Raw genomic sequence first — 15217 nt, 5'->3', positions numbered from 1 at the left:
TGGAATTTTATAAATTTTTTGCATCCTCATTAATCCCTTGGCTATTCAGGGTTCTGGTGGCCTCATTAAAACTTGGTAAACTACCCGAATCCTTTTATAGAGCATTGATCTCTGTAATATTAAAGAAGGATAAAGACCCTGCTCAATGTGCATCTTATAGACCAACATCCTTGTTAAATGTTGACTCTAAAATTTTTTCTAAATTATTAGCAAACAGACTAGAAAAAGCACTTCCTTCTATTATCTCGGAAGACCAAATGGGTTTTATTAAAAATCGTTATTCTTTTTATAATATTCGTACACTTTTAAACATTGTCTATACCCCGTCACAAAAAGATCCTGAATGCGTCATTTCCCTAGTCGCTGAAAAAGCCTTTGACAGGGTTGAATGGCCTTACTTATTTAAGGTGCTTGAAATGTTTAACTTCAGCCTGAAATTTATATCCTGGATCAAATTGTTATATCATTTTCCTATGGCCTCAGTTTGTACTAACTCTTTAAATTCACCCTTTTTTCCTCTTTTTCGAGGTACCAGACAAGGTTGTCCTCTAGTCCTTTATTATTTGATATTGCATTAGAACCTCTTGCAGTTGCTATTCGAGAATCTCCAAATATTATTGTTATAACTCCTGGTTTAAAGTCTCATAAAGTATCACTTTATGCTGATGACTTACTTTTATATATTTCTAATCCTCAAAAATCTATTCCTGCAGCTTTAGATTTATTAGCACAATTTAGTCTTTTTTCAGGTTATAAATTAAATCTCAATAAGAGTGAACTTTTCCCGATTAATAAGCAAGTTCCCTTATATCAGAACCTCCCGTTTAAATTGCTTAATAATCATTTTTCATATCTTGGGATTAAAATTACCTGTAAACATAAGGATTTATTTAAGACTAATTTCCTATCCTTAACTGACCACATTACACAACTTTCATTTAAATGGTCTCCACTTTATTTAACTTTGATTGGTCGTATTAATGCTGTTAAGATGTTTATTCTGCCAAAATTTTTATATATATTTCAGGCATTACTGATTTTTGTTCCAAAATCCTTTTTTGACAAAGTTGACTCTAAAATTTCTTCATTTATTTGGCAAGATAAAAACCCGAGACTGGGTAGAATACATCTACAGAAAGCTAAGAGAAATGGAGGTTTGGCATTACCTAATTTTAGATCCTATTATTGGGCAATTAATATTCCACACATGAAATTTTGGTTACTTGACCAAGGTACACTATCCATTCCTAAATGGGTAGTATTGGAATTACAATCTGCTCAAGGTTATGCACTTGGCTCCATTTTAGGTTCTTCTCTTCCTTTTGATTTGAAACGCCATAAACAGGTTTGTAACCCGATAGTTAAACATACCTTACGCATTTGGTTTCAATTCCGTAAATTTTTCGATCTTAATCAGTTTGGGCTAGCGATTCCTATTTTAGGCAACATATTCTTTCCCCCCTCTTCTACGGACCATGCCTTTCAAATTTGTAAGACCAATGGTATATCATGGTTTTTGGATTTATTTTTAGATGGCTCCCTTATGTCTTTTGAACAATTACCTAACAAATATAACTTACCAAGAATACATTTTTTTTAGATATCTCCAAGTTAGAAATTTCCTAAGTACCATACTTTCTTCCTTTCCGGCGTTACCCTCTACATATATTTTAGATACTACAATTAACCTTAACTCATGTCAGAAAGGTGTAACGGCTATTATTTATAATACTATCATGAAACTTAGAATAGCTCCATTCGATAAGATTAGGTCAGATTGGGAAAAGGAATTGGGCTTCACTATTTTGGCGGATGACTGGGCGCATATTTTACAACTAGGCAATACTTCCTCTATCTGTTCCAAACATTCCCTAATTCAATTTAAAGTTGTTCATACAGCACATATGTCTAAAGATAAATTAGCTCGTTTTTATTCTCATATTAACCCTCTTTGTGACAGATGTCATGGGGAGATAGCTTCCTTAACTCATATGTTTTGGTCCTGTCTTACTTTGGAAACTTTTTGGAAAGACATTTTTAATATTATCTCAAAGGTATTGAATACAGATATTTCTCCCCATCCTATTACTGCTATCTTTGGATTACCTAAAACTTCCAGTAATCTTTCCCCTTCAGCCCGTAGAATGATTGCATTTCTTACTTTAATGGTGAAAAATTGTATTTTACAACACTGGAAGGAGATTAATGCCCCAACTACATTTTTTTGGTTGAAAAAATCAGAAGTAATCTTTATGATACTTCAGTTAAATTTGAACAGACCTGGAGATCTTTTATTCAACATTTTCATTTAATGTAACTTTTTTTCTCTCTTTGACCATATTTACATTCCCTTCTTGGTTTTTAACTGTTTTTAATGGAGGTCGGGTTTGAGGACGTGATCATTTTAAGTTGTTTAAGTCTACTTGATACCTAGTTAGCTCATTGCTTTGCTTTTTAGGTTAGTTGCACGGTGGGGTTTTTTTTGGGGTCCTTTTTTGGGTTTTTTCTTCTCTTTATTGATATATATGGAAAATTAGTATACTATTATATTATCTTGTTATTTTATAACTAAACTGCACTGTTTGTACTACTTTTTTTTGTGTATTAATATCTTTTGTAAGTTTATGTCGCAAGTGTATTAGTTTCTACATGTTTTACCTTTGTGTACTAATTCAATAAAAAGATTTGAAAAGAAAGAAAGAACAAAAGAGGGAGGAAGAGTTCAGAAATATTAATATAGCAATGCTAACTGGACCGACATCAAGTTGGCTTTTTCCTTTCCAGTCAGAACATACAAGGAAAGGCTGAATTGCTCCTTCCCATGACATCATATTCTATTAAAATCAAATATAGAGAATCATTTGATGTTTGTGAACTCAGTTGTTTTCATATGGTTGGATCCTAATATCCCAACCATGCAGAATTGTTGAATACTCTTACAAGCCACATTCATTCATTAGAAAGCTTAAGAGGAAACCTACCTTGTTAATTTCAAAGCATTTCTGAGGAACACTGCCATTCATAGTACTCTCCTGGATTTCAGTTAGTCTCTTCTGGATATTCTCTACAATTGCGTCACGTGGCTGATCAGAGAGTATTTGACTGATGACATAGCTTCAAAAAAGAAAGTAAATGAGAGCTAAAACACATTCTTTGAAAGAGTCAAAGCATTTCAGAGAGAAATATTTCTTTATCTAGTGATGGTTAACAAACAATCCATATACCGAGATAGCAAAACAAACTTTTCACAAAGTAATAATGGAATAATACTCGTAACTAAGTAAACCTTCCCCCAGCAATGAGAAGAGACAACTCTCTCCCTGAAAGCATTTTGGGTATAACCACATCTCAACAAATGCTGCAGTCCAAGAAAGCAGCTCTGCATCATATTCTCAAGGTCAACTGCGGACGGACAAATAAATGGTGGCTCAGCCTGAAAAGCCCATATCCACTGAATGAATATATTAAAAAAGTAGATAATTGGCCTTAGCAGTATTTTGCCAGAGGGATAAACGTTTGTGAGGTTATGTAGATGGAGGTGGAGTTACAATGGCACCTCCTTCATCTGCAACAGCTTAATTTCTACCTTTGATGTCTCTCTTTTTCCTTTTCAGGGTTCTGTTGAAGATCCTGACCTGGAGTGACACTCAGATCTCGGCTCTTTGCGGTGGTAAAACCCACTCCCAGGGGCTCAAAATCCCAAGGGCCTAGAAGACAAGTGCGCCCTTGCGGCCCTGTGGATGGGCTGATTCTATGCCAGTGCCACCAACTGAAGCGTGGCGGGAGAAAACAGAACATTGGGAGCAGTGGATCAGCTGTTGGGGGTTCTGTACTCAGTCAATTGGGCTCTCTCTCTCTCCGTCCCTTGGTGGTGGGGAAGAGTTTGCTGTCAGTTCTCCATTCAGAGAACTTCGAGAAAAATAAATGCTGTAACAGACTTTATTGTAAATCAGGGAGATGTTTTATTACATCTCCCCTCTCACTGTGAAAGGGGATGCACTGTTTCCCCTTTATTGGGGGAGTGAGGGGGGTAGAGGGGAGAGAAAGAAAGTCTGTGGTATGTTGAAATGTCAGGTGAACAATTAGTTTTTGTTGTACTGCAGATCATGGGTCTTCCTTGGGGGCTTTGTTATTGCTTGCTTTGTGGGTGGAGGGTGCTGATGTTTTTTTGAGAAAGTGGGTAGGGTGGTGGAAAGTCGTTGTTTTGCTGCTGCTGGAGCGTTGGGGGGATAGGGTGCTTTGGGGTTCTAACATTTTTACTGTCACTCATTCCTTAGGACACTTTTCTGCTTTTGTGGATGTCTGCGAAGAATAAAAATTTCAGGATGTATATTGTAAACATTTCTCTGATATTAAATAAAACTATTGAACTACTGAAGACAATTATTTTTATCCTCTTTAGACAGTACCTGGTAGGGTGTGGTGGGGGATAGGAACTGCAGAGAAATGGAAAACAAACAAGACTTAAATTTAATAGCCCCACAGAGAACAGCATCATGAAAGGTGCAGCATTATCACACAAGATTTAGAGCTGAAGTTTCTTGAATGCGGTTTAAACCCACACGTTCTGACTCAGAGATGAGAGCTTATTGTACATATACACTGAAGTTAGTACTCATCATTTCAAAAACGTGTTTTAAAAGCACACAAGAAAGGTATATTATTTAAAATCAGTTCCTTACTTTCCAGTTTCTTTCGCTAGGTCACACCAGTCTCGCCTAACAATATCCAGTCCTTTTAGCTCCTGCTTTGTGACGTAGCGTCCATCCACAGTGGGCTCTATGACAAGGGCCGCATATTTCTTCTTCTTCAGCAGCAGCAATGATTTAAACACACCATCAATGTCCAGCTCCAGGAGCTTGTACTGCTTATTTACTTCACTCTTGACCTGCCAAAGCAACAGCATGTTAGCTCATTTTCACACTGTCTCATTAGATCCACTTTAGCCTATACCCTAACCACAGACTGACTATAGTATGAACCTGACTTAGCTTTCCTCAGTGGCGATAATGATACTTATTACATTATTTTCAACCCATGGCAAAATAAGGTGGCGTTTAAACCCAGCTCAAATAAGTATGAAAACTGACATCTGACCAGGTAAACTAGTACATTCTCATTCCCTCATAAGCAACTTATCGTGCTTGTGAGGTAGAATGTAGGATTTTAAACACTTAAGCTGCACGTGCATCCTTTTAGCATCCAATTAATTAACTAAAAGCAGCTTCAAGTAAGGGATTTCATAATTTTGCTGAAGAAAAGTCCAGAATGTTAATCCTTCTACCTTGACCTCCTGGTGAGTTTATATACCACGAATCACCTGCAACCTCATTCATTCTCCAGAGTGAATCAAGGTACTGCTATTCTCGCTCTAAGAATGCGCCAAGTCCAAGCTAAATCCTGTTCTGCAGAACCAAATGATAATAGACAAAGGGGGATCTTAGTCTTGACATTAGATCAAAAGTCAACGTTTGATTGACTCTCCCAATTTTTAGCTCTGGCAGAGATCCCTCCATCAGTAAACTACCAGAAGACATCCTAGCTTTTCCCAGGCAAGAGCTCTCCTCTTAACCTGCCTGAAGAAAAGCTTCACCTTTGACATGCCAAAAAGTTCTCTTCCTTCTACTGGAGTAAAAGAACAGGCTGCAAGGTTTTTGATTCACATTTATGCGCCATTTAAATCTATCCTTTGTTCATACCACTGGACCCAGGCTTCTGTGGTCGAGAGAGTGGAACTGCCACACTGCAACGACTTTTCCACTTTAAAAACTCTCCTGCACAGGTTTCCTGCCATTGCCAGACACAATGAACAACCACCATACATTTATGCACTTATTTATTGAGACACAGCACAGAATAGGCTCTTCCAGCCCTTTGAACCACGTCGCCCAGCAATCCCCCGATTCAATCCTTGCCTAATCACAGGATAATTTACAATGACCAATTAAACTATCAATCTTTGGAACGTAGGAGAAAACTCACATGGTCACAGGAGAATGCATAAACTCTTTACAGGCAGCAGCAGGAATTGAACCCTGGTCATGGGTACTGTAAAGTGTTGTGCTGACCACTGCGCTACTGTGCTGCCCCAAATCTATCATACGAAATCTATCTTTTGCCAGAGTGCAATGTGTTTATGGTTGTCTGTGTTTATATTCACGCTGCTGCTTGGTGTTTGGGGTAGCGGTCACAGAAACAGCTCCATAAAGCCACTTCAATAGTTCGTCACTTTTTGCAAACCTGGCTATATATTGTTGATTTTTCAGTTCAGTAATTAGAAGTAGGTACTTAGGCAGATATTTAACATAAAACGCAAAGAACACAAGGGTCCAATTAGCAGAACCAGCTACAGTTTGAATCATGGCTGTTACCTGTTACCTGCAAGCAAAATCTATCAATACTTCACTTTAGCAAGCTTCTGGCAGAATATGAAGATATAACTGAAAGAAACATATCAGGCTGATGAAACTTAAAGGGTGTTTGTGATTGCATCTCCAGAAAATCTGATCATGAATGCAAATTTCCAGGTAGTTAGCTTAAGTAGAACATTTTCTTTATTTTAATTGCTAATTAAAAAAAAAAATTCCAGTTTCCCTTTAAATTTTCAACAACCAACCACCGACTATTTCCATCAAAACAATATTGTTAGGGTTGGCGGGGGTGAGGGAAAGGAGGTGAAAGTTGAACAAGATTGACCTTTCTTATAATCAATTTAACTCTGATTTACTGGGCATAGTTAAGAGTAACAGTGAATGATTGAACCAATAGCTCAGCCACAGAAGAAGAGCGAGATCAGACCATCCAAGTTCACAAACTGTTTGCACAATACAGAACATACTTGCCAGTATTGAATTCCTCATGGGAAGAAAAACATCTCAATTAAAAGCCACCTGGCTCTAACCAAATTGATTAGATTACAATTTTCATTGATAGTACCCAATTCAAGCAAGGGCCAATTGAAGTAAAATAAATCCTACTTCATTTGCATGTAGAGTTTACTGAAATTCAAATAAATGCTTCAGGAGTTGTCAATACTCTTATTGATAAATAAATCTCACTCATGTGACACATGATACTTTTATTTGAAATAAAATGGCACTGATATCTGATCAGTTACTGCAGCGCTTGAACTCTTCAGCATGATACGTCACCTTGTTTCCCAGTTTGAAGACTTCCTCCAGGTTTGTACTGTTAGTATTTATCATGATGGAATCAGTGTCTCCATAAATAACTTCAAGGTTCATCTAAAGCAAAAGAAAATGCCAGTTGTAACAACCAAGGAATTGTTTCTGCACAGATGCCGTTATGAGGAAGAGTCCAAGTTTTGGTCTTCCTCAGTTCAAATAATTTTGCAAAACCACAAATGAAAAGCAAATTAACTTTGTCAGTGAAAATCATGTCCGACCTGCCTTTTTACATGTGCTTAAATGAGAGTAGGGTTAAACTGCAAAGCTACCATCCAAGTATATTATCTATTTAGTCTTGTCATGGTTGTTTTGACCATATTGCTTGCAGATTAGCTGCAGAGCCCCATCATATATCTGCAATGACCATGCTACATGATAATATATAAACAGTAAATCATGTTGTGAGATCTCAAAGTGCAATAAATATACAGTAAATCCCTTTCTTTTCACTGCTTTAATTTGTCCATGCATATATAACTGCGAATACCAATAGATCTTAGTGTTGTGATTGAAGATTTACCTAAATAAAGAAACAACAGCGAAGTTCATAAAATTGGTTTGCCTTGTTTGAAAAAGACAATTTCTAGGGCTGCAACAGTCAGATCGTTAAGGCTTGTGAGCTGCCTGGTTTGTGTTCCATGTTCTCTATTAAATTTTCCAGTTATTATATGGGAACCAAGCAGAAGCTAACCAATTGATACAATAAATAGTGCTTTAGGAGATTTTGTATCTCATTTGAGTGGCCAATAAAGGATGAACAATAGAAACACCTTAAAAGGCAAACAGTGAGGGGTTGAAGGGAGCACAGCACAAATCATAACTAGCTAAAACACAAAGTTATCTTAAAGTCAGAGGTGCACGCTGCAAAATGATATCTCAGATCTTAAAAATGAATGCCTCAGGCAATGAAGGCAGCATAGCAAATACCTTCTTTGTTCCCCTATCCACCTGCGTTACCATTTTTCAGGAGCTACGAACTTGTACCTCAAGGTCCCCCTGTACACTAACACTGAGGTCCCTGCCATTTACAGTGTATGCCCTTTTACTATTGCCCACCCCAAATGCACTTATCTGGATTAAATTCCATCTACCACCACTGTACCCAACTTTGCAAATGAACAATGATGTATTTTTTCACTATTACTTCACCAATTTTGTGACATCACCAATCAGTCCACCTGCATTCTCCTCCAGATAATTTTCTTTTGAAACAAACAACAAATGTCCACCAATCACTGCACAGGCACACCACTGGTTACAGACTTAGAGGCAGAAAACCACCCACAACTGCCTCATATCACCAAGTCAATTATAGATCCAGTTTGCCAACACACCTTGGATCCTCTATGCCATCATTTCCTGAACTAGCCTACACCAAACAGAACTTGACAAAAGCCTTGCTATGGTCCACATAAACTAAATCTACTGCACTGCCTTCATCAAATTTCTTAGCTATTTCAAAAAAACACAGATTTGTGAAAAAGGATACCCTTTGACAAAACCACTTTAACTACTCCTAATTAGTCTCTACACTTTTAAGTGAACATAAGTCCTACCCCTTAGATTTTATTTCAATGATTTCCCAGGATTTTTGCAAGGCTCACTGGCCTGTAGATTGGCTTATTCCTTCTGCTCTTGTTGAATAAGGAACAACACTTACTATCTCCAGCTTTCTGGTACCTCACACATGGCAAATAAAGAGCACAATTCTCCACTATAGCTCCAACAATATCCTTCCTTACTTCCCATAGCATCACCATTGGGTAAATGATCAATCTAACAGATGCTTCGGTCTTTTGCAACTCTATTGCAAAAGTATATCTTTCAGATTAAAGAGCTCTCAATGCTTGAGTATATATTAATTTTGATATAACATGTGAAGCTACTGTTTTACATTCACCACTTGTGCTAAAGTGGTCTGACATTGCACTTAAAATGGAGCAAATTAATTAATACCTGTTTTTAAGATTAATGTCCAAATCACAAAATTCATACATTCATCGAATTAGCTCAGAAGCTTTAGTGGAAAAATGATTACTTCACATTCTTTAGAAATATATGAACTCATTTGACATGGGTGCAAGGAATTGTTTAACTTATAGACGTGGATCTAAGGAGTTTATTTTCTACCATCATACTAAACTCCTACACTGTAGACTCTTTGTGAGCCACACATATGGAGCAACAGGTTACCCATGGCAAAGATTTGTTAGTTATTCTAATAGCCTCACAACCTCCAATCTTGCCTTTCCTTCAGAGAAGAGACACAAGTTGAGCTGAATTTACATTCAGACCCCCACTTCCAACTGAACACTCACTTTTATTTCAATCACAGATACATCTGTCAATTGAAACCCTCAGCAGAATTAAATTGTACAGTTTCAGATTGTCTATTAGCATTAAGCAAATCCTGTTAGTGAAGATGTAAAGAGTGATGTTGACAGATGAGTTAATAAATAGGGAAGCAGAGCACATTACTGGAAATGGCAAATATGACAGGTCTGTCACGGTTCTGACCTTTTATTGCATAAATTTACATCACCCGTGAGTGAGTTAGAATTGCTGCACTTCCTTTGCTTTACAAGGAGGGCCGGCTTAAGAATTCCTACTCCTCCATAGCTAATTATAATATTTTCATTTTAAGACAGGACACATCCAACATCTACATTCTTCATCAAACAAATTTATTTCAAGAACCTGTTTAATCCAATTGCAGGTTCACTTAGACTATAAAAAGCCCATGACCTTTAATAACCTACATAGTTATTTGCGAGCTTTGTTCTTATTAGTCATAACAGTGTCATCCCCTTAAGCAGCTCTTCTGGCAACTTCTCTATCAAGAATTAGAGTGCAGCAAAGTAACTGTGCAGAATACATGCTGCAAACACAAAAGACAATATTCACTGTTCATTTCATGTATGGAGAAGTTGTTTCATATTGATTTTAATGGGGACAATATCAAAATAGTTTAATACCTCCCATTATTGCACATGCCACCCTCTGCTTCCCCATAAAACATGACATGAATAGTATAAAACTTTCGGAAAATGGATATTATGCACTTTCAATATATAGCCCCTTAAAGCTGCTGTTGGAACAGGAGAGCATTTCTGAGCAGGGCTTAATTTTTGGTTACACAAAATGAACCAAAAATTAAAACCATTGCAAAATTGCTGCTAATGGCATACAAAAGCAAAGTGGTAAACACAGCATTAGCACAAAGCACTCAAAGGAGGCAGCTCCTGAGGGAGAAGTGCTTCTATTCACAAGGTTCACATATGTGAGGAACAACACAATTTATCACACCCAACATATGAAAAACATTTCTTTAATTAACACAAATAACTTATTCCTGATTAAACTCTTGAATATGAATGAGATTTGCTGCTGTGAAGGAGCAGTTCCTGAAGTTGGCTGCTAATGTCTTTGCAGCTTAGCACCATTTTATACACTGATATGCATGAGGATAAATTACCTTCTGGACCATCTCCTTGGTGTGCATGAGAATCTGAAATAAAATAAAAGTTGCAGGTAAACAGGTGGCAATTATTGGTTAATGATCTACTTGTGTACTCCAAATACAAACACAAAAATATAAGATGCGCCTGCTGAATAATTCCTGTGGTTCTTTGAGACTGTGCAGTTACTCCATGACTTGCATTCAGTTTATAATAGGTCTCACCTACTAAATGGATGGCAAGGTGGAAATGTGTTTCTACCAAGGGAGGTGTGAGGCGCTCCTTCCCTCTGCTAGCCTGCAAATCACCCTTGGGCAAGGTGTAGCGCACGCTCAGCACCCTCCCCACAAATCAGGGTCACATTAAACCATGGGATCAGGTGGTGGATAGTCTTATGAGCAGCTGGTGCATATCACGAGTCCCAGTTACGCATGCACTGATGCCAGGCAGACAATTTCTGAAGAGTTTTGATAATGGCTGGGGTCATCCATCTTGAAAAGCCTCTGCCCAGAAGGCAACAGCAAGCTACTTCTGTAGAAAAGTTTGCCAAGACTAATCATTGTCAAAGAAAGACCATGATTGCCCATGTCATACAACACAGCACAAAGAACAAACAAACATCTACTGGACTGCACTCATTCCATCACCATGTTCTCCCATTTCATTAGCACTGAAAACCCATCTATCTCAAACTTACTCAACAATGACTCTGACATAGAGTTCCAAAGATTTGCAATCCTGTGCACAAAGTTCTTTTTACTCAACTCCATCTTAGGTGATTGACCTTGAGACTGTACTCCCCAGATCCTATATTTAACCTGGTCTGCAGTGATATTGGTTAGGAGGCAACCATGACATAAAACCAAGAGGTGGGTGGGGATGGTTCATAGGAGTAAAAAGGAAAAAGCAAACTCATAGCCTTACCTCCTGAGCAGTGCTAGAAAGCACATATAGTATAACGTTCGATACAATGGAAAGGCAACTCAGCCACTTCCAATAACTTTGCTACAGTAAAATATTTAAAGAACATAACAAAGGCAAGGAAATGTGAAAATGATGTTAATGGCGACAAGAATATGATAAGACACAAGAAATTAAAAGCACCTTTTGTTCAGTTTCGTTTAAAGGACAGATTTGGATTCACCCAGTCACAACTTCCAAGAGCGGTCTCATTTTTCACCCACACTTAAAATGGTGTCATCAATTTGATCCTCATTTCATCTTAATTTATAGATTCGAAAAAAAAATCTTGTCCTTATAGCCTATTTTTAATCTAAAACCTTTGAGTGGTACAGGTACCAAGTGATGATCAGTCATGGTCACGGAGTGGTGTTGATAAGGACAGCTGATCTATTTATGGGGGATGGGGAGGAGGAATGGATGCCACAAACTGTTATCAAATGAAGTGCAAAACTTTTAAGAAATCAAACGTACTCCGAACTTAGAACAAGTGTCTTTTATTTAAAAATTGTCCTGCTTCAAATCATATTACTACAGTAACTCTGAAATGGTGTTCATTTCCAAAGTATATTTGTTCATCGGTCTTCATAGCGTCATAGAGCAATACAGCATAGATACAGGCCCTTTGGCCCAAGCAGCCCATGTTCCTCACCTAGTTAGTCCCAATTTCCTACGTTTGGTCCATGTCCCTCCAATCGCCTCTCCTCCATCTACCAAGCCAAGTGCTTCTTAAATGATACTATTGTACCTGCCTCAACCACTTCCCCTGCCAGCTCGTTCCATAGACTCACCACCCTCTCCTTGAAAATGTTGCCATCAGGTCCCTTTTGAATGGTTCCCTTCTCACCTTAAATCTACACTTCTGAGTTTGGCACCTCTCTACCCTTGGAGAAAAGACTGTTACCATCCATCTTATCTGGGCTTCTCATAATTCTGAACTCAGCTATAATGCCCCCCATTTTCCTATATTCCAAGGAATAAAGATCTAGCCTGGCTGATCTCTTCCCATAACACAGACCCTCTAGCCCTGGCAATATCCTCGTAAATCTTCTCTGCACTCTCTCCAGTTTAACCATGGATTTCCTATAACAGGGTGACCAAAACTGTACGCACTACTCCAAGGGCAGCCTCACCAATGACTTGCGTATACAACTACAACATTATGTCTTAATGAAAGGTGAACAAACAATTGGAACCAGAAGGGGGGGGGGAGCAGGAAGGGGGGACCTATGCGTTAAGTGGATGGATGGAGTCAAGAGGGGAAAGGAGACAACAAAGGGTGAAGGGTGGGGTGGGGGAAAGAAACAGCAGCAGAAATGTGAGGACTGAAGGATCAGGGGGAGACTGAAATAAAAAGGGAAACGTACACAAAACACTGAAAGAACTCATCAACTCAGGCAGCAGCTATCGAAGGGAATAAACAATCAGGTGATGTGGGGTATTACCTAAAGCTAGAAAACTAAAACTTCAAGCCTTTGGGTTGCAGGTTACCCAGGCAGAATATAAGCTATTGCTCCTCCAGTAAAATACCTCAAGAAATTTTCCTGGGCACATTTCACAAACTCCAACTGGGCCCTAAACACTGTGGCTCAGTCAATACAGGGAAATTATTAATCTTAAAACTATCATTAATTTCTCTACACATCTGCTCCCCAAATTGCTGCTGACTACTAGGGGCTCTATAATACAGCCCTACTAGAGTGACTGTCACCACCTTATTTCTCAGTTCTACACATATGGCCTCAATGGACGATCTTGAAAGGACATCACCACTATGCACTGCTTTCACATTGTGATAGCTATTCATTTTCTTTCTTATGTTTGCTACAGTTGCTTTCTAAGCACACAGCACCTTCCACATGTATGATCAAAAACAGTTGTACATAAACTTCCAACCAACAGTTTGTTAGTTTCTGTTTGTAAATGTTAGTCAATCTTCAATTCTTATTATGGAAATGGAAAATAACAATCAGCTTGAAGTTTAAAAAGCACTCCTATAGAAGAGCTTTGCAGAAGCAGATGCAAGTCACTGCACCTGCTTTATTACTGCTGAAGAATGCAGTATAAGACAATAGGCTATTTGGTACACTTTAGTGTTAAATACATTTTAAACCCACAAAAATAGGAAAGACAAAAAAAAACGATAATGATCATTTCTTTTGTGTCAGTCTGAACAATTAAAATCCCATAAAAGGCAATTAAAGATCTTTTGGAAATACTTAAGCTTAATTAAGCTTTGAGCCCAATAAATGGTAAAAATACAATCATAATCTACTGCACAAATCCAAATACAAACCTGAAATATTGTTTGGTTTGTATTTAAAAAGGAAAGTGAGCCACACAATGATTGGACTTTAAATACAGCCCAGTTGATGGCATATAGAGAAAGTGTACCAGTGCTCAGGAAATAATTGGCCACCCATCAATATAGTGACAGATAACTTTAAAATGTCAAAAGTGAATAAATATAATAGCATTTCAAATTTAATTGTCATTAATTAAAGGTCCCATGGTGCCAAGATTAAACAAAACCTGCATATTTCTTTATCACCTTTTAACTATTTGTGCAGTTTAGGATTACTACTTCCCAACCCCAAGACAAATTAGTTCAAGAATTTTTAAAAACTCCTAGATCTGTGAAGTACTACTGCATTGGAAACAATATTTCACTCATGTCAAACACATCAGTGAAGAGTTTAATAGGCAAATCTATGCTGTAATTCAACACTTATTACAAAATGCCAAAGTCATTTCCCTTCAGACTAATTGGCTGAGATTTAAGCATTATTGGACTACAACTGCTTAAAAGCAATAATGAACTCCTCAAACCAAGTGTTGGCTGATTAGAAAAGCCATAAATTAAGAAGCTTTTCTAAATAGATTATGCGGTTCGAGTGGAACTTGGGGAATTCCCAATATCTTTCCATTTCACGTTTAAAGCCGGTGTTTTATTTAACAGCAATTACTTTGTTAGCAATGATTTCCTTATTTTATTGAGTTCCAAGACACACACACACGATACACACTGGGAATAATTCACCCTCACTGGCTGCAATCAAAACGTTTAGATCAACTGATGAATAAAAGCCCAAATCCAAAAAGCCCAGCGGACCTTCCCTGTCATCTTTCCCAAATCACTTTATACTTTACAGTACATAACATGCTGAACATATCCAGTCACACATTTAAACTGTTTTATGTTTGGTGTCCGTGCAATGCGCTCGCTGAATCATTAAATGAAAGAAAGCAAGGAAAAAAAATTAGCCGGCAATCAAATTGAAGCAATGATTCATTCTTCTTTAGGCATATAACATCAAGAATGTGGAAGTAAGATGATCCAAGTATGAAATACAGAAATACTGCAATAACAGACTGTAGAACTAGCATCCGTACCCTTAGGACAGAGGTTCCCAAACTTTTTTTATGCCATGGATCCCTAACATTAACCGAGGGACCATGGACCCCAAGGTGTGAACACCTGCCTTTAGACGTATAATAAAATACAGTTTTGATTCATGACACTGATACAGCATGATGCCATGAGGAAGGGAAGTACAACAATTAGTGCATCCTATCTCCATTTGCTCCCCTAACAATGGCAGAAACTGGAAA

At 37.8% G+C, this 15217-nt stretch overlaps 1 protein-coding gene across 4 annotated transcripts in view; it reads right to left on the bottom strand.

Moving 5' to 3' along the window:
- Positions 1-15217, bottom strand: part of pola1 (polymerase (DNA directed), alpha 1) — a 306438-nt gene that overhangs the window by 173544 nt on the left and 117677 nt on the right. For all 4 annotated transcript variants that reach the window (XM_072260537.1, XM_072260535.1, XM_072260536.1 and 1 more), the window contains 4 exons: positions 10663-10695; positions 7152-7244; positions 4683-4888; positions 2982-3114 (listed from right to left, as the gene is read on the bottom strand). In XM_072260537.1, the coding sequence (XP_072116638.1) occupies positions 2982-3114; positions 4683-4888; positions 7152-7244; positions 10663-10695 (465 nt within the window). The remainder of the gene's footprint in view (positions 1-2981; positions 3115-4682; positions 4889-7151; positions 7245-10662; positions 10696-15217) is intronic.

The sequence above is a fragment of the Mobula birostris genome, chromosome 6 (genome assembly GCF_030028105.1).
Source record: "Mobula birostris isolate sMobBir1 chromosome 6, sMobBir1.hap1, whole genome shotgun sequence".
NCBI lineage: Eukaryota > Metazoa > Chordata > Chondrichthyes > Myliobatiformes > Myliobatidae > Mobula > Mobula birostris.
The sequence above is the reverse complement of the archived record's forward strand: the minus strand, read 5'-3'. Positions and strand labels throughout refer to the sequence as shown.